Below are 26793 nucleotides of genomic sequence, written 5' to 3'. Positions count from 1 at the left end.
ATAGTGGATAAGTATCTGCTCTTGTGCTGTATGTGAGAATGGCAGGAGGAAGAGCAGGCCTCCGGCTGACGTGTTCCTGTGAATGAATAGATCAATGGATGGATGAGTCATGAGTATCTCATTCCAATGCTAATATAAAATCACATTTTATTCGCCGAATAGAACAGGTGAAAATGCTGACTTTACAAACCCTTAACCAACAATTCAGTTTTATGAAAATAGAGTTGAGAAAATATTTACTAAATAAAATAAAGTAATTTTTTTTGTTTGTTAAAATAACAATAACGAGGCTATATACAGGGGGTACCGGTACCGAGTCAATGTGCAGGGTACAGGTTAGTCAAGATAATTTGTACATGTAGGTGGGGGTAAAGTGACTATAGATAATAAACAGCGAGTAGAATTAAGCAGTTAAACCAGGCCCGTGTTATTGAACATTAAGTAACTTGCAGCTAAACCAGGCCAGTGTTATTGAACATTAGGTAACTTGCAGCTAAACCAGGCCCGTGTTATTGAACATTAAGTAACTTGCAGCTAAACCAGGCCCGTGCTATTGAACATTAAGTAACTTGCAGCTAAACCAGGCCCGTGTTATTGAACATTAAGTAACTTGCAGCTAAACCAGGCCCGTGTTATTGAACATTAAGTAACTTGCAGCTAAACCAGGCCCGTGTTATTGAACATTAAGTAACTTGCAGCTAAACCAGGCCCGTGTTATTGAACATTAAGTAACTTGCAGCTAAACCAGGCCCGTGCTATTGAACATTAAGTAACTTGCAGCTAAACCAGGCCCGTGTTATTGAACATTAAGTAACTTGCAGCTAAACCAGGCCCGTGCTATTGAACATTAAGTAACTTGCAGCTAAACCAGGCCCGTGTTATTGAACATTAAGTAACTTGCAGCTAAACCAGGCCCGTGCTATTGAACATTAAGTAACTTGCAGCTAAACCAGGCCCGTGCTATTGAACATTAAGTAACTTGCAGCTAAACCAGGCCCGTGCTATTGAACATTAAGTAAAGTAACTTGCAGCTAAACCAGGCCCGTGTTATTGAACATTAAGTAACTTGCAGCTAAACCAGACCCGTGTTATTGAACATTAAGTAACTTGCAGCTAAACCAGGCCCGTGTTATTGAACATTAAGTAACTTGCAGCTAAACCAGGCCCGTGTTATTGAACATTAAGTAACTTGCAGCTAAACCAGGCCCGTGCTATTGAACATTAAGTAACTTGCAGCTAAACCAGGCCCGTGTTATTGAACATTAAGTAACTTGCAGCTAAACCAGGCCCGTGTTATTGAACATTAAGTAACTTGCAGCTAAACCAGGCCCGTGTTATTGAACATTAAGTAACTTGCAGCTAAACCAGACCCGTGTTATTGAACATTAAGTAACTTCCAGCTAAACCAGGCCCGTGTTATTGAACATTAAGTAACTTGCAGCTAAACCAGACCCGTGTTATTGAACATTAAGTAACTTGCAGCTAAACCAGGCCTGTGCTATTGAACGTGTTCATCCTGCCACCCCCGACTCCTCCCGTCTTCCTGTTATTCTGCTTTTGAACTCTAGGGGTTCTGCCATGTTCCCGAGACGACGACCAGCTTGAGAGAAAAATTCAAGCCCCTCTTTTGAGAATGGCTGCCTGTCGAGGACAAGTGACAGTAAAAACTAGCTTCAGCACCTTGTGTGTCTTGATTCGGCCTCTTCCCACTCTCCTCATCCTCTAACTCTTTTGCTCCCCTCCCTCCAGACGATATTCTGCATCTAATGACGTCTGATTGCCCAACAACCTGCCGACTCATCCCTCCCTTCTCCATCTCTGGAGGCCTCCTTCTATTTCTCACCTCCCTCATCAACCCCTCTGACATCATTCCTTACAGACAGGTATCCTTTCTTTTCTGTCTCCCATTAACATTGGTGTATTTTTACATACCTGATCTACCTGTAACATGTGTGTTTTCTTGTTTACATCGCTGTCTCCTACTCTTCTACCTTTTAACTCCTGTTCTCCAGGACCTAGGGGTTCTGCCTAACACCCAGACCCAGATCCACCTGATGTCCTCCATTTCCTGTTCTCCAGGACCTAGGGGTTCTGCCCAACACCCAGATCCACCTGATGTCCTCCATTTCCTGTTCTCCAGGACCTAGGGGTTCTGCCCAACACCCAGAACCACCTGATGTCCTCCATTACCTGTTCTCCAGGACCTAGGGGTTCTGCCCAACACCCAGAACCACCTGATGTCCTCCATTACCTGTTCTCCAGGACCTAGTGGTGCTGCCCAACACCCAGATCCACCTGATGTCCTCCATTACCTGTTCTCCAGGACCTAGGGGTTCTGCCCAACACCCAGACCCACCTGATGTCCTCCATTACCTGTTCTCCAGGACCTAGGGGTTCTGCCCAACACCCAGACCCACCTGATGTCCTCCATTTCCTGTTCTCCAGGACCTAGGGGTTCTGCCCAACACCCAGACCCACCTGATGTCCTCCATTACCTGTTCTCCAGGACCTAGGGGTTCTGCCCAACACCCAGAACCACCTGATGTCCTCCATTACCTGTTCTCCAGGACCTAGTGGTGCTGCCCAACATCCAGACCTGGATCCACCTGATGTCCTCCATTATAAACCACAATACAACTTTTCATTTACATCATCTACAGCTACTGTTATTGTCATGTTGTCATTATCTGATAAGAAACTTTTCTTGCTCCGTCATACTAGGCACATAATATGTGAGATAAACAGATGAACTAAAAACACGAGCACTGCCAACACTCAGAACAAAGAGAGCAGCAGTGCCTGGACTTCGCCGTCTCCCTCTTCAAGTCCCCCTTCTGAGACTGGCTGCCTGTTGAGAACAAGTGACAGGCAGAACCTCCCACCCACCCAGCAACCACCTCTCCTCTCTATTCTACACCCCAGAATGCACTATGTCAGTCTGTGATTGCCATGTGAGTGTACAAAAAATGTGTGAAAATAAATTTATGACACACCTGTACCACAAAAATCTTCAATATTGCCAGTTTGTTATTCACAGCTGTTTCACAAGGAGCTCATTATTGTTAATTGTTTCGTATCCCTTGATGGTATTTGTTAGTTCAACATTGTTCATTATCGTATCCTAGGACCTACAATAGGTACATATATATATATATATATATATATATATATATATATATATATATATATATATTCAACCACAAGGGGTGCTAACGAGCTATTGGAGATAGATAAAAAAAATACAAATAAATCATAACATTATTTCATTGTAGACAAGACATGTATTTTTATTTTTTATTTAACTAGGCAAGTCAGATGCACAAAATAAAAACATGACAGCCTGACTAGCATATCTTGTATATCAAATGTATATCAAATGGATTTGCAGATGAGTGTAAATTAGCCGACTTTCTGATCAGTAAGGTAAGTATCTAATTAAGTTAATTTGATCTCTATAGTAAGTACCTTTTAATCTAATTTAATTAATTCGATCTCTATAGTAAGTAACTTTAACGTGTCAGATTACACTCCTTTTGCTATTTCCAAAACGTAGCAACGTTTAACACATGGATTTCATGTTGTTGAAATGTTATTAAAGGTGCAATATGCAGAAATTGCTCTGTCATTTCCTGGTTGCTAAAATTTCTAATCATTTTTGTTTATGTGACAAAAACAAGTAATTCATAGTGTAGAGAATTATTGTACAATCTAAACGGATGTAAAATATATTTTCAATAACCGTAAATGTTGTATTTACAGCTGTTTGAAGCAAAACCAAAAGGAAAAGACTTAAAAAAAGACCCTTAGACTTGCTATCAGCGAGAATGACAGATCTATAATTCACATTTCTATGTGAATTCAGTCGGGTCGCCCAAAAAGTTACTTATTGCGAGGTACCGAAAAGTACTGTAGTTTGAAGTAATGTTTTAATCTTCTTCGTTAAACAAATCTCAATAAAACAGAGAAATTGTAGTGGAAATCATCTTGGTTTACATAGCGGGGTTGAAAATAAAGTCATTTTGGCTGTAATGATCTCCGAAATTTGACCCATTAGGTCATCACACCGTTGATATAGTGTTGTGATGCAGGGGGACATATTGATGGGCTTTCTCTATTTTAAAGGGCGTTCCATTTCTTCTTCTACTACTTCTATGAGTAGGTAAACAAACGGAAATGGTGCATACTGCCCCCTGGAGGGTGATGTCTGAACAGGTTTAAAGACAAGGTCGGTGATTTACTACCCGCTGGAGGGTGTAATCTGAACAGGTATAAAGACAAGGTTGATGTTTTACTGCCCCCTGGAGTTATGGAATGTTTGAAGAGGAGTTTAACTCATTGGCTGACCCTTTCTGCTGACCTGGATGAAATGTTGTGATTCCTCATTAACTCATTAACTCCCACCCAGTTGACTACTAGTCAAAGCCCTCAATGGAGTTGCATCCAGAGCTGGCTTTCTAACAGTTTGCAGCAGCACAAACTGCTCAAACAACACTGAAATGAGACAATGTGAAGAGTGTGCTTGTGTGCTTGTGTGTGTGTGTGTGTGTGTGTGTGTGTGTGTGTGTGTGTGTGTGTGTGTGTGTGTGTGTGTGTGTGTGTGTGTGTGTGTGTGTGTGTGTGTGTGTGTGTGTGTAGTGGTGTGAAGGGTGTGTGTGTGTGTGTGTGTGTGTGTGTGTGTGTGTGTGTGTGTGTGTGTGTGTGTGTGTGTGTGTGTGTGTGTGTGTGTGTGTGTGTGTGTGTGTGTGTGTAGTGGTGTGAAGGGTGTGTGTGTTTGTGTGTGTGTGTATAGCAGTGCATGACGCAGGACCGGGATGGTTTCAAACACTCACTCTGTGCATCCTTAAAGTCATCATGGTCGCCAGGGAGACGGTGCAGGTAGTCTTTCAGAAGCAGCTCGTAGCGAGGGATCCTCTGAACCGGCTCCAACATGTGGTGCTGTAGGGTCAGGTTACCACAGCGCTCCTCTCTCTGAGGACACACACACAGAGGAACACAGGTTACCACAGCGCTCCTCTCTCTGAGGACACACACACAGAGGAACACAGGTTAGCACAGCGCTCCTCTCTCTGAGGACACACACACAGAGGAACACAGGTTACCACAGCGCTCCTCTCTCTGAGGACACACACACAGAGGAACACAGGTTACCACAGAGCTCCTCTCTCTGAGGACACACACACAGAGGAACACAGGTTAGCACAGCGCTCCTCTCTCTGAGGACACACACACAGAGGAACACAGGTTACCACAGAGCTCCTCTCTCTGAGGACACACACACAGAGGAACACAGGTTAGCACAGCGCTCCTCTCTCTGAGGACACACACACAGAGGAACACAGGTTACCACAGAGCTCCTCTCTCTGAGGACACACACACAGAGGAACACAGGTTACCACAGCGCTCCTCTCTCTGAGGACACACACACAGAGGAACACACACACACAGAGACACACACAAACACACACACAGAGACACACACACAGAGACACACACAACACAGGAAGCTGTTGAGCGTGAAAAACCCAGCAGCGTTGCAGTTCTTAACACAAACCGATGCGTCTGGCACCTACTACCATACCCTACTACCACCTACTACCACCTACTACCATACCCTACTACCACCTACTACCATACCATACTACCACCTACTACCATACCCTACTACCACCTACTACCATACCATACTACCACCTACTACCATACCCTACTACCACCTACTACCATACCATACTACCACCTACTACCATACCCTACTACCACCTACTACCATACCATACTACCACCTACTACCATACCCTACTACCACCTACTACCATACTACTACCTACTACCATACCCTACTACCACCTACTACCATACCATACTACCACCTACTACCATACCATACTACCACCTACTACCATACCCTACTACCACCTACTACCATACCCTACTACCACCTACAACCATACCCTACTACCACCTACTACCATACCCTACTACCACCTACTACCATACCCTACTACCACCTACTACCATACCATACTACCACCTACTACCATACTACCACCTACTACCATACCATACTACCACCTACTACCATACCATACTACCACCTACTACCATATCATACTACCACCTACTACCATACCATACTACCACCTACTACCATACCCTACTACCACCTACTACCATACCCTACTACCACCTACTACCATACCCTACTACCACCTACTACCATACTATACTACCACCTACTGCCATACCCTGTTCAAAGGCATTTTAATATTTTGTCTTGCCCATTCACCCTCAATGTCTCAATTGTCTCAAGGCACAACAAAACATCTTTCTTTAACCTGTGTACTCCAAGCCATGAAGTTGAAAGGAATTGTCTGTCGAGCTCCGAGACAGGATTGTGTTGAGGCACAGATCTGGGGAAAGGGTACCAAAACATTTTGTCAGCATTGAAGGTCCCCCGAGAACACAGTGGCCTCCATCATTCATAATTGGAAAAGTTTGTAACCACCAAGACTCATCCTAGATCTTGCCAAAATGAGAAATTGGGGGAGAAGGGCCTTGGTCAAGAAGGTGACCAAGAACCCAATGGTCACTCTGACAGAGCTCCAGAGCTCCAGAGTTCCTCCGTGGAGATGGGAGAAACATCCAGAAGGACAACCATCTCTGCAGCACTCCACCAATCAGACCTTTATGGTAATGGCCAGACGGAAGACACTCCTCAGTAAAAGGCACATGACAGCTCGCTTGCCAATAGGCATGAGAAACAAGATTTTCTGGACTGATGAAACCAAGATTGAACTCTTTGGCCTGAATGCCAAGAGTTAAGTCTGGTGGAAACAAGACACCATCCTTACAGTGAAGCATGGTGGTGGCAGCACCATGCTGTGGGGATATTTTTCAAGTCAGGGACAGGGAGACTAGTCAGGATCAAGGGAAAGATCAACAGAGCAAAGTACAAAGAGATCACTGATGAAAACCTGCTCCAGAGCGCTCAGGACCCCAGAGTAGGACGAAGGTTCACCTTCCAACAGGACAACGACCCTAAGCACACAATCAAGACAACGCAGGAATGGTATCAGGACAAGTCTCTGAATGTCCTTTAGTGTCCCAGCCAGAGCCCGGACTTAAACCCGATCGAACATCTCTGGAGAGACCTGAAAATAGCTGTGCAGGGACGCTCCCCATCCAACCTGACAGAGCTTGATAGGATCTGCAGAGAAGAATGTGAGAAACTCCCCAAATACAGTTGTCTCAAGCTTGTAGCATCATATCCAAGAAGACTCGAGGCTGTAATCGCTGCCAAAGGTCCAACAAAGTACTGAAAAAAGGGTCAGAATACTTATGTAAACGTTATATTTCAGTTATTATTATTTATTTCCTTGGAACACACACTCAAAACAGTTCTGGGACACGAAAGTCCATAGAGAATAAGAGCACCTCCTCCCAGCTGCCCACTGCACTGAGGCTAGAAAACACTGTCACCACCGATAAATCCACTATAATTGAGAATTTCAAAAAGCATTTTTCTACGGCTGGCCATGCTTTCCACCTGGCTACCCCAACCCCAGTCAACAGCACTGCACCCCCCACAGCAACTCGCCCAAGCCTTCCCCATTTCTCCTTCTCCCAAATCTGTTCAGCTGATGTTCTGAAAGAGTTGCAAATTCTGGACCCCTACAAATCAGCCGGGCTCGACAATCTGGACCCTTTCTTTCTAAAGTTATCTGCCGAAATTGTTGCCACCCCTATTACTAGCCTGTTCAACCTCTCTTCCGTGTCGTCTGAGATTCCCAAAGATTGGAAAGCAGCTGTGGTCATCCCCCTCTTCAAAGGGGGGTAACTCTTGACCCAAACTGCTACAGACATATATCTATCCTACCCTGCCTTTCTAAGGTCTTCGAAAGCCATGTCAACAAACAGATTACCGACCATTTCGAATCCCACCGTGCCTTCTCCGTTATACAATCTGGTTTCAGAGCTGTTCATGGGTGCACCCCAGCCACGTTCAAGGTCCTAAACGATATCTTAACCGCCATCGATAAGAAACAATACTGTGCAGCCGTATTCATTGAACTGGCCAAGGCTTTCGACTCTGTCAATCACCACAACCTCATCGGCAGACTCAATAGCCTTGGTTTCTCAAATGATTGCCTCGCCTGGTTCACCAACTACTTCTCTAATAGAGTTCAGTGTTTCAAATCGGAGGGCCTGTTGTCCGGACCCCTGGCAATCTCTATTGGGGTGCCACAGGGTTAAATTCTTGGACCGACTCTCTTCTCTGTACACATCAATGATGTCGCTCTTGCTGCTGGTGAGTCTCTGATCCACCTCTACGCAGACGACACCATTCTGTATACTTCTGGCCCTTCTTTGGACACTGTGTTAACAACCCACCAGACGAGCTTCAGTGCCATACAACTCTCCTTCCGTGGCCTCCAACTGCTCTTAAATACAAGTAAAACTAAATGCTCTTCAACCGATCGCTGCCCGCACCTGCCCGCCTGTCCAACATCACTACTCTGGACGGTTCTGACTTGTGGACAACTACAAATACCTAGGTGTCTGGTTCGACTGTAAACTCTCCTTCCAGACTCACATCAAACATCTCCAATCCAACGTCAAATCTAGAATTGGCTTCCTATTTTGCAACAAAGCATCCTTCACTCAATGCTTCCAAACATACCCTCGTAAAACTGACCATCCTACCGATCCTCGACTTCGGAGATGTCATTTACAAAATAGCCTCCAACACTCTACTCAATTAATTGGATGCAGTCTATCACAGTGCCATCCGTTTTGTCACCAAAGCCTCATATACTACCCACCACTGCGACCTGTACGCTCTCGTTGGCTGGCCCTCGCTTCATACTCATCGCCAAACCCACTGGCTCCATGTCATCTACAAAACCCTGCTAGGTAAAGTCCCCCCTTATCTCAGTTCACTGGTCACCATAGCAGCACCCAACTGTAGCACTCGATCCAGCAGGTATATCTCTCTGGTCACCCCCAAAACCAAATCTTCATTTGGCCGCCTCTCCTTCCAGTTCTCTGCTGCCAATGACTGGAACGAACTACACAAATCTCTGAAACTGGAAACACTTATCTCCCTCACTAGCTTTAAGCACCAGCTGTCAGAGCAGCTCACAGATTACTGCACCTGTACATAGCCCATCTATAATTTAGCCCAAACAACTACCTCTTCCCCTGCTGTATTTATTTATGTTGCTCCTTTGCACCCCATTATTACTATCTCTACTTTTGCACATTCTTCCACTGCAAAAACTACCATTCTACCACTACCATTTTTACTTGCTATATTGTATTTACTTTGCCACCATGGCCTTTTTTACCTTTACCTCCCTTATCTCACCTCATTTGCTCACATTGTATTTAGACTTATTTTTCTACTGTATTATTGACTATACATTTGTTTTACTCCATGTGCTGTTGTGTGTCGAACTGCTTTGCTTTATCTTGGCCAGGTCGCAATTGTAAATGAGAACTTGTTCTCAATTTGCATACCTGGATAAATGAAGGTGAAAAAAAAGAGTCCTTTCTTGAAAAACAAATAAAACCTGTTTTTGCTTTGACATTATGGGGTATTTTGTGTAGATCGATAACGAAAAAAATACAATTTAATATATTTTAGAATAAGGCTGTAATGTAACAAAATGTGGAAAAAGTCAAGGGGTTTGAATACTTTCACATTGTAGGTTTTGACAATACATCCCCAGGAGTCACACACTACAGAGGCGTCACCACAGACTATATACCAGCTACAGAGGAGTCACCATAGACTACATATAAGTTACAGAGGAGTCACCATAGACTACATATAAGTTACAGAGGAATCACCACAGACTATATACCAGCTACAGAGGAGTCACCATAGACTATATACCAGCTACAGAGGAGTCACCATAGACGATATACCAGCTACAGAGGAGTCATCATAGACTATATACCAGCTACAGAGGAGTCACCATAGACGATATACCAGCTACAGAGGAGTCACCATAGACTATATACCAGCTACAGAGGAGTCACCATAGACTATATACCAGCTACAGAGGAGTCACCATAGACTATATATCAGCTACAGGGGAGTCACCATAGATGATATACCAGCTACAGAGGAGTCACCATAGACTATATACCAGCTACAGAGGAGTCACATTAGACTATATACCAGCTACAGAGGAGTCACCATAGACGATATACCAGCTACAGAGGAGTCACCATAGACTATATATCAGCTACAGAGGAGTCACCATAGTCAATATATCATCTTATATATCTATGGGATCCACAAGCTCCGACAGACAGCAGGGTATAGTACAAGGCTGCTGGTGGTTCTAATCAGATTGATCAGGTCTGTAACCATGTTACTATTCAGTAAGAGTAAGCTATGAACAGAGTGTTTGAAGTAGGGGAGATCCTCTGTCTGCTAGGTCATTAGTATTCTACTGGCTGCTCTTTTTACAACAACATGGCTGGCTCCCAGCCCCAACACCTAGTTACCATCATATTAACCTGACTGGCTCCCACCACCTAGTTACCAGTCATATTAACATGACTGTCTCCCACCACCTAGTTACCAGTCATATTAACCTGACTGTCTCCTAGTTACCAGTCATATTAACCTGACTGTCTCCTAGTTACCAGCCATATTAACCTGACTGTCTCCCACCACCTAGTTACCAGTCATCATATTAACCTGACTGTCTCCCACCACCTAGTTACCATCATATTAACCTGACTGTCTCCCACCACCTAGTTACCAGTCATCATATTAACCTGACTGTCTCCCACCACCTAGTTACCAGTCATCATATTAACCTGACTGTCTCCCACCACCTAGTTACCAGTCATATTAACCTGACTGTCTCCCACCACCTAGTTACCAGTCATATTAACCTGACTGTCTCCCACCACCTAGTTACCAGTCATATTAACCTGACTGTCTCCCACCACCTAGTTACCAGTCATATTAACCTGACTGTCTCCCACCACCTAGTTACCATCATATTAACCTGACTGTCTCCCACCACCTAGTTACCAGTCATCATATTAACCTGACTGTCTCCCAACACCTAGTTACCAGTCATCATATTAACCTGACTGTCTCCAACCACCTAGTTACCAGTCATCATATTAACCTGACTGTCTCCCACCACCTAGTTACCAGTCATCATATTAACCTGACTGTCTCCAACCACCTAGTTACCAGTCATCATATTAACCTGACTGTCTCCCACCACCTAGTTACCAGTCATATTAACCTGACTGTCTCCCACCACCTAGTTACCAGTCATATTAACCTGACTGTCTCCCACCACCTAGTTACCAGTCATCATATTAACCTGACTGTCTCCCACCACCTAGTTACCAGTCATATTAACCTGACTGTCTCCCACCACCTAGTTACCAGTCATCATATTAACCTGACTGTCTCCCACCACCTAGTTACCAGTCATATTAACCTGACTGTCTCCCACCACCTAGTTACCAGTCATCATATTAACCTGACTGTCTCCCACCACCTAGTTACCAGTCATCATATTAACCTGACTGTCTCCAACCACCTAGTTACCAGTCATATTAACCTGACTGTCTCCCACCACCTAGTTACCAGTCATCATATTAACCTGACTGTCTCCCACCACCTAGTTACCAGTCATATTAACCTGACTGTCTCCCACCACCTAGTTACCAGTCATCATATTAACCTGACTGTCTCCCACCACCTAGTTACCAGTCATATTAACCTGACTGTCTCCCACCACCTAGTTACCAGTCATCATATTAACCTGACTGTCTCCCACCACCTAGTTACCAGTCATATTAACCTGACTGTCTCCAACCACCTAGTTACCAGTCATCATATTAACCTGACTGTCTCCCACCACCTAGTTACCAGTCATATTAACCTGACTGTCTCCCACCACCTAGTTACCAGTCATCATATTAACCTGACTGGCTCCCACCACCTAGTTACCAGTCATATTAACCTGACTGTCTCCCACCACCTAGTTACCAGTCATCATATTAACCTGACTGTCTCCCACCACCTAGTTACCAGTCATATTAACCTGACTGTCTCCCACCACCTAGTTACCAGTCATATTAACCTGACTGGCTCCCACCACCTAGTTACCAGTCATATTAACCTGACTGTCTCCCACCACCTAGTTACCATCATATTAACCTGACTGTCTCCAACCACCTAGTTACCATCATATTAACCTCACTGTCTCCCACCACCTAGTTACCAGTCATCATATTAACCTGACTGTCTCCCACCACCTAGTTACCAGTCATATTAACCTGACTGTCTCCAACCACCTAGTTACCATCATATTAACCTGACTGGCTCCCACCACCTAGTTACCATCATATTAACCTGACTGTCTCCCACCACCTAGTTACCAGTCATATTAACCTGACTGTCTCCCACCACCTAGTTACCAGTCATATTAACCTGACTGTCTCCCAGTCCCACCACCTAGTTACCAGTCATCATATTAACCTGACTGTCTCCCACCACCTAGTTACCAGTCATATTAACCTGACTGTCTCCAACCACCTAGTTACCAGTCATCATATTAACCTGACTGTCTCCCACCACCTAGTTACCAGTCATATTAACCTGACTGTCTCCAACCACCTAGTTACCATCATATTAACCTGACTGACTCCCACCACCTAGTTACCAGTCATATTAACCTGACTGTCTCCCACCACCTAGTTACCAGTCATATTAACCTGACTGTCTCCCACCACCTAGTTACCAGTCATCATATTAACCTGACACTCTCCCAGTCCCACCACCTAGTTACCATCATATTAACCTGACTGTCTCCCACCACCTAGTTACCAGTCATATTAACCTGACTGACTCCCACCACCTAGTTACCAGTCATATTAACCTGACTGTCTCCCACCACCTAGTTACCAGTCATATTAACCTGACTGTCTCCCACCACCTAGTTACCAGTCATCATATTAACCTGACTGTCTCCCACCACCTAGTTACCAGTCATATTAACCTGACTGTCTCCCAGTCCCACCACCTAGTTACCAGTCATCATATTAACCTGACTGTCTCCCAGTCCCACCACCTAGTTACCAGTCATATTAACCTGACTGTCTCCCAGTCCCACCACCTAGCTACCAGTCATATTAACCTGACTGTCTCCCAGTCCCACCACCTAGTTACCAGTCATCATATTAACCTGACTGTCTCCCACCACCTAGTTACCAGTCATATTAACCTGACTGTCTCCCACCACCTAGTTACCAGTCATCATATTAACCTGACTGTCTCCTAGTTACCAGCCATATTAACCTGACTGTCTCCCACCACCTAGTTACCAGTCATCATATTAACCTGACTGTCTCCCACCACCTAGTTACCAGTCATCATATTAACCTGACTGTCTCCAACCACCTAGTTACCAGTCATATTAACCTGACTGTCTCCCACCACCTAGTTACCAGTCATCATATTAACCTGACTGTCTCCCACCACCTAGTTACCAGTCATATTAACCTGACTGTCTCCCACCACCTAGTTACCAGTCATCATATTAACCTGACTGTCTCCCACCACCTAGTTACCAGTCATATTAACCTGACTGTCTCCCACCACCTAGTTACCAGTCATCATATTAACCTGACTGTCTCCCACCACCTAGTTACCAGTCATATTAACCTGACTGTCTCCAACCACCTAGTTACCAGTCATCATATTAACCTGACTGTCTCCCACCACCTAGTTACCAGTCATATTAACCTGACTGTCTCCCACCACCTAGTTACCAGTCATCATATTAACCTGACTGGCTCCCACCACCTAGTTACCAGTCATATTAACCTGACTGTCTCCCACCACCTAGTTACCAGTCATCATATTAACCTGACTGTCTCCCACCACCTAGTTACCAGTCATATTAACCTGACTGTCTCCCACCACCTAGTTACCAGTCATATTAACCTGACTGGCTCCCACCACCTAGTTACCAGTCATATTAACCTGACTGTCTCCCACCACCTAGTTACCATCATATTAACCTGACTGTCTCCAACCACCTAGTTACCATCATATTAACCTCACTGTCTCCCACCACCTAGTTACCAGTCATCATATTAACCTGACTGTCTCCCACCACCTAGTTACCAGTCATATTAACCTGACTGTCTCCAACCACCTAGTTACCATCATATTAACCTGACTGGCTCCCACCACCTAGTTACCATCATATTAACCTGACTGTCTCCCACCACCTAGTTACCAGTCATATTAACCTGACTGTCTCCCACCACCTAGTTACCAGTCATATTAACCTGACTGTCTCCCAGTCCCACCACCTAGTTACCAGTCATCATATTAACCTGACTGTCTCCCACCACCTAGTTACCAGTCATATTAACCTGACTGTCTCCAACCACCTAGTTACCAGTCATCATATTAACCTGACTGTCTCCCACCACCTAGTTACCAGTCATATTAACCTGACTGTCTCCAACCACCTAGTTACCATCATATTAACCTGACTGACTCCCACCACCTAGTTACCAGTCATATTAACCTGACTGTCTCCCACCACCTAGTTACCAGTCATATTAACCTGACTGTCTCCCACCACCTAGTTACCAGTCATCATATTAACCTGACACTCTCCCAGTCCCACCACCTAGTTACCATCATATTAACCTGACTGTCTCCCACCACCTAGTTACCAGTCATATTAACCTGACTGACTCCCACCACCTAGTTACCAGTCATATTAACCTGACTGTCTCCCACCACCTAGTTACCAGTCATATTAACCTGACTGTCTCCCACCACCTAGTTACCAGTCATCATATTAACCTGACTGTCTCCCACCACCTAGTTACCAGTCATATTAACCTGACTGTCTCCCAGTCCCACCACCTAGTTACCAGTCATCATATTAACCTGACTGTCTCCCAGTCCCACCACCTAGTTACCAGTCATATTAACCTGACTGTCTCCCAGTCCCACCACCTAGCTACCAGTCATATTAACCTGACTGTCTCCCAGTCCCACCACCTAGTTACCAGTCATCATATTAACCTGACTGTCTCCCACCACCTAGTTACCAGTCATATTAACCTGACTGTCTCCCACCACCTAGTTACCAGTCATCAAATTAACCTGACTGTCTCCCAGTCCCACCACCTAGTTACCAGTCATATTAACCTGACTGTCTCCCACCACCTAGTTACCAGTCATACTAACCTGACTGTCTCCAACCACCTAGTTACCAGTCATATTAACCTGACTGTCTCCCACCACCTAGTTACCAGTCATATTAACCTGACTGTCTCCAACCACCTAGTTACCAGTCATATTAACCTGACTGTCTCCCACCACCTAGTTACCAGTCATCATATTAACCTGACTGTCTCCCACCACCTAGTTACCAGTCATACTAACCTGACTGTCTCCAACCACCTAGTTACCAGTCATATTAACCTGACTGTCTCCCACCACCTAGTTACCAGTCATCATATTAACCTGACTGTCTCCCACCACCTAGTTACCAGTCATACTAACCTGACTGTCTCCCACCACCTAGTTACCAGTCATATTAACCTGACTGTCTCCCACCACCTAGTTACCAGTCATCATATTAACCTGACTGTCTCCCACCACCTAGTTACCAGTCATACTAACCTGACTGTCTCCCACCACCTAGTTACCAGTCATATTAACCTGACTGTCTCCCACCACCTAGTTACCAGTCATCATATTAACCTGACTGTCTCCCACCACCTAGTTACCAGTCATATTAACCTGACTGGCTCCCACCACCTAGTTACCAGTCATCATATTAACCTGACTGTCTCCCACCACCTAGTTACCAGTCATATTAACCTGACTGTCTCCCAGTCCCACCACCTAGTTACCAGTCATATTAACCTGACTGTCTCCCACCACCTAGTTACCAGTCATATTAACCTGACTGTCTCCAACCACCTAGTTACCAGTCATCATATTAACCTGACTGTCTCCCACCACCTAGTTACCAGTCATCATATTAACCTGACTGTCTCCAACCACCTAGTTACCAGTCATATTAACCTGACTGTCTCCCACCACCTAGTTACCAGTCATATTAACCTGACTGTCTCCAACCACCTAGTTACCAGTCATCATATTAACCTGACTGTCTCCCACCACCTAGTTACCAGTCATATTAACCTGACTGTCTCCCACCACCTAGTTACCAGTCATATTAACCTGACTGTCTCCCACCACCTAGTTACCAGTCATATTAACCTGACTGTCTCCCACCACCTAGTTACCAGTCATCATATTAACCTGACTGTCTCCCACCACCTAGTTACCAGTCATCATATTAACCTGACTGTCTCCAACCACCTAGTTACCAGTCATCATATTAACCTGACTGTCTCCCACCACCTAGTTACCAGTCATATTAACCTGACTGTCTCCAACCACCTAGTTACCAGTCATATTAACCTGACTGTCTCCCACCACCTAGTTACCAGTCATCATATTAACCTGACTGTCTCCCACCACCTAGTTACCAGTCATATTAACCTGACTGTCTCCCACCACCTAGTTACCAGTCATATTAACCTGACTGTCTCCCACCACCTAGTTACCAGTCATATTAACCTGACTGTCTCCCACCACCTAGTTACCAGTCATATTAACCTGACTGTCTCCAACCACCTAGTTACCAGTCATATTAACCTGACTGTCTCCCACCACCTAGTTACCAGTCATATTAACCTGACTGTCTCCCACCACCTAGTTACCAGTCATATTAACCTGACTGTCTCCCACCACCTAGTTACCAGTCATATTAACCTGACTGTCTCCCACCACCTAGTTACCAGTCATATTAACCTGACTGTCTCCCACCACCTAGTTACCAGTCATATTAACCTGACTGTCTCCCACCACCTAGTTACCAGTCATATTAACCTGACTGTCTCCCACCACCTAGTTACCAGTCATATTAACCTGACTGTCTCCCACCACCTAGTTACCAGTCATATTAACCTGACTGTCTCCCACCACCTAGTTACCAGTCATATTAACCTGACTGTCTCACACCACCTAGTTACCAGTCATCATATTAACCTGACTGTCTCCCACCACCTAGTTACCAGTAATCATATTAACCTGACTGTCTCCCACCACCTAGTTACCAGTCATATTAACCTGACTGTCTCCCACCACCTAGTTACCAGTCATATTAACCTGACTGTCTCCCACCACCTAGTTACCAGTCATATTAACCTGACTGACTCCCACCACCTAGTTACAAGTCATCATATTAACCTGACTGTCTCCCACCACCTAGTTACCAGTCATCATATTAAACAGACTGACTCCCACCACCTAGTTACCAGTCATCATATTAACCTGACTGTCTCCCACCACCTAGTTACCAGTCATATTAACCTGACTGTCTCCCACCACCTAGTTACCAGTCATATTAACCTGACTGTCTCCAACCACCTAGTTACCAGTCATCATATTAACCTGACTGTCTCCCACCACCTAGTTACCAGTCATCATATTAACCTGACTGTCTCCAACCACCTAGTTACCAGTCATATTAACCTGACTGTCTCCCACCACCTAGTTACCAGTCATATTAACCTGACTGTCTCCCACCACCTAGTTACCAGTCATATTAACCTGACTGTCTCCCACCACCTAGTTACCAGTCATCATATTAACCTGACTGTCTCCCACCACCTAGTTACCAGTCATATTAACCTGACTGTCTCCCACCACCTAGTTACCAGTCATATTAACCTGACTGTCTCCCACCACCTAGTTACCAGTCATATTAACCTGACTGTCTCCCACCACCTAGTTACCAGTCATATTAACCTGACTGTCTCCCACCACCTAGTTACCAGTCATATTAACCTGACTGTCTCCCAGTCCCACCACCTAGTTACCAGTCATCATATTAACCTGACTGTCTCCCACATCCTAGTTACCAGTCATATTAACCTGACTGTCTCCCACCACCTAGTTACCAGTCATATTAACCTGACTGTCTCCCACCACCTAGTTACCAGTCATATTAACCTGACTGTCTCCCAGCCCCACCACCTAGTTACCAGTCATATTAACCTGACTGTCTCCCACCACCTAGTTACCAGTCATATTAACCTGACTGTCTCCCACCACCTAGTTACCAGTCATCATATTAACCTGACTGTCTCCCACCACCTAGTTACCAGTCATATTAACCTGACTGTCTCCCACCACCTAGTTACCAGTCATATTAACCTGACTGTCTCCAACCACCTAGTTACCAGTCATCATATTAACCTGACTGTCTCCCACCACCTAGTTACCAGTCATATTAACCTGACTGTCTCCCACCACCTAGTTACCAGTCATCATATTAACCTGACTGTCTCCCACCACCTAGTTACCAGTCATATTAACCTGACTGGCTCCCACCACCTAGTTACCAGTCATATTAACCTGACTGTCTCCCAGTCCCACCACCTAGTTACCAGTCATATTAACCTGACTGTCTCCCACCACCTAGTTACCAGTCATATTAACCTGACTGTCTCCAACCACCTAGTTACCAGTCATCATATTAACCTGACTGTCTCCCACCACCTAGTTACCAGTCATCATATTAACCTGACTGTCTCCAACCACCTAGTTACCAGTCATATTAACCTGACTGTCTCCCACCACCTAGTTACCAGTCATATTAACCTGACTGTCTCCAACCACCTAGTTACCAGTCATATTAACCTGACTGTCTCCCACCACCTAGTTACCAGTCATCATATTAACCTGACTGGCTCCCACCACCTAGTTACCAGTCATCATATTAACCTGACTGTCTCCCACCACCTAGTTACCAGTCATATTAACCTGACTGTCTCCCACCACCTAGTTACCAGTCATATTAACCTGACTGTCTCCAACCACCTAGTTACCAGTCATATTAACCTGACTGTCTCCCAGTCCCACCACCTAGTTACCAGTCATCATATTAACCTGACTGTCTCCCACCACCTAGTTACCAGTCATATTAACCTGACTGTCTCCCACCACCTAGTTACCAGTCATATTAACCTGACTGTCTCCCACCACCTAGTTACCAGTCATATTAACCTGACTGTCTCCCACCACCTAGTTACCAGTCATATTAACCTGACTGTCTCCCAGCCCCACCACCTAGTTACCAGTCATATTAACCTGACTGTCTCCAACCACCTAGTTACCAGTCATCATATTAACCTGACTGTCTCCCACCACCTAGTTACCAGTCATATTAACCTGACTGTCTCCCACCACCTAGTTACCAGTCATATTAACCTGACTGTCTCACACCACCTAGTTACCAGTCATCATATTAACCTGACTGTCTCCCACCACCTAGTTACCAGTAATCATATTAACCTGACTGTCTCCCACCACCTAGTTACCAGTCATATTAACCTGACTGTCTCCCACCACCTAGTTACCAGTCATATTAACCTGACTGTCTCCCACCACCTAGTTACCAGTCATATTAACCTGACTGACTCCCACCACCTAGTTACAAGTCATCATATTAACCTGACTGTCTCCCACCACCTAGTTACCAGTCATTATATTAAACAGACTGACTCCCACCACCTAGTTACCAGTCATATTAACCTGACTGTCTCCCACCACCTAGTTACCAGTCATATTAACCTGACTGTCTCCAACCACCTAGTTACCAGTCATCATATTAACCTGACTGTCTCCCACCACCTAGTTACCAGTCATCATATTAACCTGACTGTCTCCAACCACCTAGTTACCAGTCATATTAACCTGACTGTCTCCCACCACCTAGTTACCAGTCATATTAACCTGACTGTCTCCCACCACCTAGTTACCAGTCATATTAACCTGACTGTCTCCCACCACCTAGTTACCAGTCATCATATTAACCTGACTGTCTCCCACCACCTAGTTACCAGTCATATTAACCTGACTGTCTCCCACCACCTAGTTACCAGTCATATTAACCTGACTGTCTCCCACCACCTAGTTACCAGTCATCATATTAACCTGACTGTCTCCCACCACCTAGTTACCAGTCATATTAACCTGACTGTCTCCCACCACCTAGTTACCAGTCATATTAACCTGACTGTCTCCCACCACCTAGTTACCAGTCATATTAACCTGACTGTCTCCCAGTCCCACCACCTAGTTACCAGTCATCATATTAACCTGACTGTCTCCCACCACCTAGTTACCAGTCATATTAACCTGACTGTCTCCCACCACCTAGTTACCAGTCATATTAACCTGACTGTCTCCCACCACCTAGTTACCAGTCATCATATTAACCTGACTGTCTCCCACCACCTAGTTACCAGTAATCATATTAACCTGACTGTCTCCCACCACCTAGTTACCAGTCATATTAACCTGACTGTCTCCCACCACCTAGTTACCAGTCATATTAACCTGACTGTCTCCCACCACCTAGTTACCAGTCATCATATTAACCTGACTGTCTCCCACCACCTAGTTACCAGTCATATTAACCTGACTGTCTCCCACCACCTAGTTACCAGTCATCATATTAACCTGACTGGCTCCCACCACCTAGTTACCAGTCATCATATTAACCTGACTGTCTCCCACCACCTAGTTACCAGTCATCATATTAACCTGACTGTCTCCCACCACCTAGTTACCAGTCATCATATTAACCTGACTGTCTCCCACCACCTAGTTACCAGTCATATTAACCTGACTGTCTCCCACCACCTAGTTACCAGTCATATTAACCTGACTGTCTCCCACCACCTAGTTACCAGTCATATTAACCTGACTGTCTCCCACCACCTAGTTACCAGTCATCATATTAACCTGACTGTCTCCCACCACCTAGTTACCAGTCATATTAACCTGACTGGCTCCAACCACCTAGTTACCAGTCATCATATTAACCTGACTGTCTCCCACCACCTAGTTACCAGTCATATTAACCTGACTGTCTCCCACCACCTAGTTACCAGTCATCATATTAACCTGACTGTCTCCCACCACCTAGTTACCAGTCATATTAACCTGACTGTCTCCCACCACCTAGTTACCAGTCATCATATTAACCTGACTGTCTCCCACCACCTAGTTACCAGTCATCATATTAACCTGACTGGCTCCCACCACCTAGTTACCAGTCATATTAACCTGACTGTCTCCCACCACCTAGTTACCAGTCATCATATTAACCTGACTGTCTCCCACCACCTAGTTACCAGTCATATTAACCTGACTGTCTCCCACCACCTAGTTACCAGTCATCATATTAACCTGACTGGCTCCCACCACCTAGTTACCAGTCATCATATTAACCTGACTGTCTCCCACCACCTAGTTACCAGTCATCATATTAACCTGACTGTCTCCCACCACCTAGTTACCAGTCATATTAACCTGACTGTCTCCCACCACCTAGTTACCAGTCATCATATTAACCTGACTGTCTCCCACCACCTAGTTACCAGTCATCATATTAACCTGACTGTCTCCAACCACCTAGTTACCAGTCATCATATTAACCTGACTGTCTCCCACCACCTAGTTACCAGTCATATTAACCTGACTGTCTCCCACCACCTAGTTACCAGTCATATTAACCTGACTGTCTCACACCACCTAGTTACCAGTCATCATATTAACCTGACTGTCTCCCACCACCTAGTTACCAGTAATCATATTAACCTGACTGTCTCCCACCACCTAGTTACCAGTCATATTAACCTGACTGTCTCCCACCACCTAGTTACCAGTCATATTAACCTGACTGTCTCCCACCACCTAGTTACCAGTCATATTAACCTGACTGACTCCCACCACCTAGTTACAAGTCATCATATTAACCTGACTGTCTCCCACCACCTAGTTACCAGTCATCATATTAAACAGACTGACTCCCACCACCTAGTTACCAGTCATATTAACCTGACTGTCTCCCACCACCTAGTTACCAGTCATATTAACCTGACTGTCTCCAACCACCTAGTTACCAGTCATCATATTAACCTGACTGTCTCCCACCACCTAGTTACCAGTCATCATATTAACCTGACTGTCTCCAACCACCTAGTTACCAGTCATATTAACCTGACTGTCTCCCACCACCTAGTTACCAGTCATATTAACCTGACTGTCTCCCACCACCTAGTTACCAGTCATATTAACCTGACTGTCTCCCACCACCTAGTTACCAGTCATCATATTAACCTGACTGTCTCCCACCACCTAGTTACCAGTCATATTAACCTGACTGTCTCCCACCACCTAGTTACCAGTCATATTAACCTGACTGTCTCCCACCACCTAGTTACCAGTCATCATATTAACCTGACTGTCTCCCACCACCTAGTTACCAGTCATATTAACCTGACTGTCTCCCACCACCTAGTTACCAGTCATATTAACCTGACTGTCTCCCACCACCTAGTTACCAGTCATATTAACCTGACTGTCTCCCAGTCCCACCACCTAGTTACCAGTCATCATATTAACCTGACTGTCTCCCACCACCTAGTTACCAGTCATATTAACCTGACTGTCTCCCACCACCTAGTTACCAGTCATATTAACCTGACTGTCTCCCACCACCTAGTTACCAGTCATCATATTAACCTGACTGTCTCCCACCACCTAGTTACCAGTAATCATATTAACCTGACTGTCTCCCACCACCTAGTTACCAGTCATATTAACCTGACTGTCTCCCACCACCTAGTTACCAGTCATATTAACCTGACTGTCTCCCACCACCTAGTTACCAGTCATCATATTAACCTGACTGTCTCCCACCACCTAGTTACCAGTCATATTAACCTGACTGTCTCCCACCACCTAGTTACCAGTCATCATATTAACCTGACTGGCTCCCACCACCTAGTTACCAGTCATCATATTAACCTGACTGTCTCCCACCACCTAGTTACCAGTCATCATATTAACCTGACTGTCTCCCACCACCTAGTTACCAGTCATCATATTAACCTGACTGTCTCCCACCACCTAGTTACCAGTCATATTAACCTGACTGTCTCCCACCACCTAGTTACCAGTCATATTAACCTGACTGTCTCCCACCACCTAGTTACCAGTCATATTAACCTGACTGTCTCCCACCACCTAGTTACCAGTCATATTAACCTGACTGTCTCCCACCACCTAGTTACCAGTCATATTAACCTGACTGTCTCCCACCACCTAGTTACCAGTCATATTAACCTGACTGTCTCCCACCACCTAGTTACCAGTCATCATATTAACCTGACTGTCTCCCACCACCTAGTTACCAGTCATCATATTAACCTGACTGGCTCCCACCACCTAGTTACCAGTCATATTAACCTGACTGTCTCCCACCACCTAGTTACCAGTCATCATATTAACCTGACTGTCTCCCACCACCTAGTTACCAGTCATATTAACCTGACTGTCTCCCACCACCTAGTTACCAGTCATCATATTAACCTGACTGGCTCCCACCACCTAGTTACCAGTCATCATATTAACCTGACTGTCTCCCACCACCTAGTTACCAGTCATCATATTAACCTGACTGTCTCCCACCACCTAGTTACCAGTCATATTAACCTGACTGTCTCCCACCACCTAGTTACCAGTCATCATATTAACCTGACTGTCTCCCACCACCTAGTTACCAGTCATCATATTAACCTGACTGTCTCCAACCACCTAGTTACCAGTCATATTAACCTGACTGTCTCCCAGTCCCACCACCTAGTTACCAGTCATCATATTAACCTGACTGTCTCCCACCACCTAGTTACCAGTCATCATATTAACCTGACTGTCTCCCACCACCTAGTTACCAGTCATATTAACCTGACTGTCTCCCACCACCTAGTTACCAGTCATATTAACCTGACTGTCTCCCACCACCTAGTTACCAGTCATCATATTAACCTGACTGTCTCCAACCACCTAGTTACCAGTCATCATATTAACCTGACTGTCTCCCACCACCTAGTTACCAGTCATATTAACCTGACTGTCTCCTAGTTACCAGCCATATTAACCTGACTGTCTCCCACCACCTAGTTACCAGTCATCATATTAACCTGACTGTCTCCCACCACCTAGTTACCATTCATCATATTAACCTGACTGTCTCCAACCACCTAGTTACCAGTCATATTAACCTGACTGTCTCCCACCACCTAGTTACCAGTCATCATATTAACCTGACTGTCTCCCACCACCTAGTTACCAGTCATATTAACCTGACTGTCTCCAACCACCTAGTTACCAGTCATCATATTAACCTGACTGTCTCCCACCACCTAGTTACCAGTCATATTAACCTGACTGTCTCCAACCACCTAGTTACCAGTCATCATATTAACCTGACTGTCTCCCACCACCTAGTTACCAGTCATCATATTAACCTGACTGTCTCCCACCACCTAGTTACCAGTCATCATATTAACCTGACTGTCTCCCACCACCTAGTTACCAGTCATATTAACCTGACTGTCTCCAACCACCTAGTTACCAGTCATCATATTAACCTGACTGTCTCCCACCACCTAGTTACCAGTCATATTAACCTGACTGGCTCCCACCACCTAGTTACCAGTCATCATATTAACCTGACTGTCTCTCACCACCTAGTTACCAGTCATCATATTAACCTGACTGTCTCCCACCACCTAGTTACCAGTCATATTAACCTGACTGGCTCCAACCACCTAGTTACCAGTCATCATATTAACCTGACTGTCTCCCACCACCCCCACCCTCTTTTACGCTGCTGCTAATCTCTGTTTATTATCTGTGCTTAGCCACTTTAATAACTCTACCTACATGTACATACTACCTCAACTAACCGGGGCCCTCGCACATTGACCGGTACCCTCTGTATATAGTCTCGCTATTGTTATTTTACTGCTGCTCTTCAATTATTTTTTCTTTTTTTCTTAAAACTGTATTGTTGGTTAATTAAGTAAGTAAGCATTTCACTGTAAGGTGTTGTATTCGGCGCATGTGACAAATACCATTTGATTTGATTTTACACACAGCCAGCTGGGACTCTTTATTGAGGAAGCTGAGAGTGTGAAAGAGCTGCTAGAGACAGGGTTAGGGCCTGGGTTAGGGCCAGGGTTACGGACAGTGTTTTATATATCCATAACCCCTGACCCAAGGCTAGAACCTGGATGTCCTTTAAAGGAAAGGGGGATACATAGTCAGTTGTACAACTGAATGGATTCAACTGGGTTGGGTTAAAAGTCTCCCACATTTAACCCAACCCCTCTGAAACAGAGCGGTTCGGGTGGTTGCCTAAATGGACATCCACATCATCGGCGCCCGGGAAACAGTGGGTTAATGCCTTGCTCAGGGGCAGAAAAACATATCTTTACCTTATCAGCTCAGAGATTCGATCCAGCAACCTTTCGGTTATTGTTCCAACACTCCTATCCACCAGGCTACTTAACCTAGCCCCTTAACCCTGGACAGGTTTTACAGGCCACCTACCTGAATGTCCCTTTAACTCCTTAACCCTGGACAGGTGTTACAGGCCACCTACCTGGATGTTCTGTTAACCCTGGACAGGTGTTACAGGCCGCCTACCTGGATGTCCCTTTAACTCCTTAACCCTGGACAGGTTTTACAGGCCACCTACCTGGATGTGGTGGACGATGGCTTTGAACTGGGACGACCTCTCCATCCAGGTGTTGACCAGCTCCATGGCCCGGTCAAAGTTCTTCACGTACTCTCCATACATCTTCAGGAAGGGGGCTAGCTTCTGCAGGATGTCCCCGATGCGCGGGTTCACATCCCTGGGGGAGAGAGGAGAGGTCAGGAAGGGGGCTAGCTTCTGCAGGATGTCCCTGATGCGTGGGTTCACATCCCTAGGGGGGCAGAGAGGAGAGGTCAGCAAGAGGTAGGGTTAGCGGGAGTTGTGGTGTGTGTGTGTGTGTGTGTGTGTGTGCGTACGTGCGTGCGTGTGCGTGTGTGTGTGCTTGTATTACTATTATGGCCCACATGAAGAAATACTATAGTATACTATGGTATAATTAATATAATATACTATGGTATAGTCACTATAGTATACTATGGAATAAACAATGTAGTATACTGTGGTATAATTACTATAGTATACTATGATATAAATACAGTAGTACGCTATGGTATAATTAACATAATATACTGTGGTATAATTACTATAGTATACTATGGTATAAATAATGTGGTATACTGTGGTATAAATACTGTAGTATTTAATGTGGTGGTTTTGCATACTGTAGTATACTGTAGTACAGTTACAGTTAACGATAGTATAAATACTGCAGTAAAATAAAAATGTAGTATATACTATAGTATTTAATGTAGTGTTTTTGAAGATTGTAGAATACTGTAGTTTTTACTGTGATGTTTTTGCAGACATGTGCAGACATTACTGTAGTTTTTACTGTGATGTTTTTGCAGACATTACTGTAGTTTAAGTAAGGGGTCTTTTTTTTACTAAACCTGCTGGAGAAACACTAAAAGACCACAAGACCACATACAAGACCATAACCTCTATATAGGTAGGTGGGACTGGGGTCTGAACAGATACTTTAGAGTTTCTGTTCTTTTCCATGACCTGTATGTAGATAGTAGGTAGGTAGTTGTAGTAAGTAAGTAGGTTTTATTTTATTAATTTTACCTTTATTTAACCAGGCAAGTCAGTTAAGAACAAAATCTTATTTTCAATGACGGCC

The 26793-nt window shown here is 44.8% G+C and overlaps 1 protein-coding gene across 1 annotated transcript in view; it reads right to left on the bottom strand.

The window, feature by feature from the left end:
• Window positions 1-26793, bottom strand: part of LOC135527688 (FYVE, RhoGEF and PH domain-containing protein 1-like) — a 176494-nt gene that overhangs the window by 44663 nt on the left and 105038 nt on the right. Inside the window, exons 6-7 of the mRNA XM_064956185.1 lie at window positions 25713-25869; window positions 4830-4968 (exon numbers count right to left, since the gene is read on the bottom strand). Coding sequence (XP_064812257.1) covers window positions 4830-4968; window positions 25713-25869 — 296 coding nt within the window. The remainder of the gene's footprint in view (window positions 1-4829; window positions 4969-25712; window positions 25870-26793) is intronic.

Source organism: Oncorhynchus masou, chromosome 33 (assembly GCF_036934945.1).
Source record: "Oncorhynchus masou masou isolate Uvic2021 chromosome 33, UVic_Omas_1.1, whole genome shotgun sequence".
NCBI classification, from domain to species: Eukaryota; Metazoa; Chordata; class Actinopteri; order Salmoniformes; family Salmonidae; genus Oncorhynchus; species Oncorhynchus masou.
This window is presented reverse-complemented; position numbering and strand designations above follow the sequence as displayed.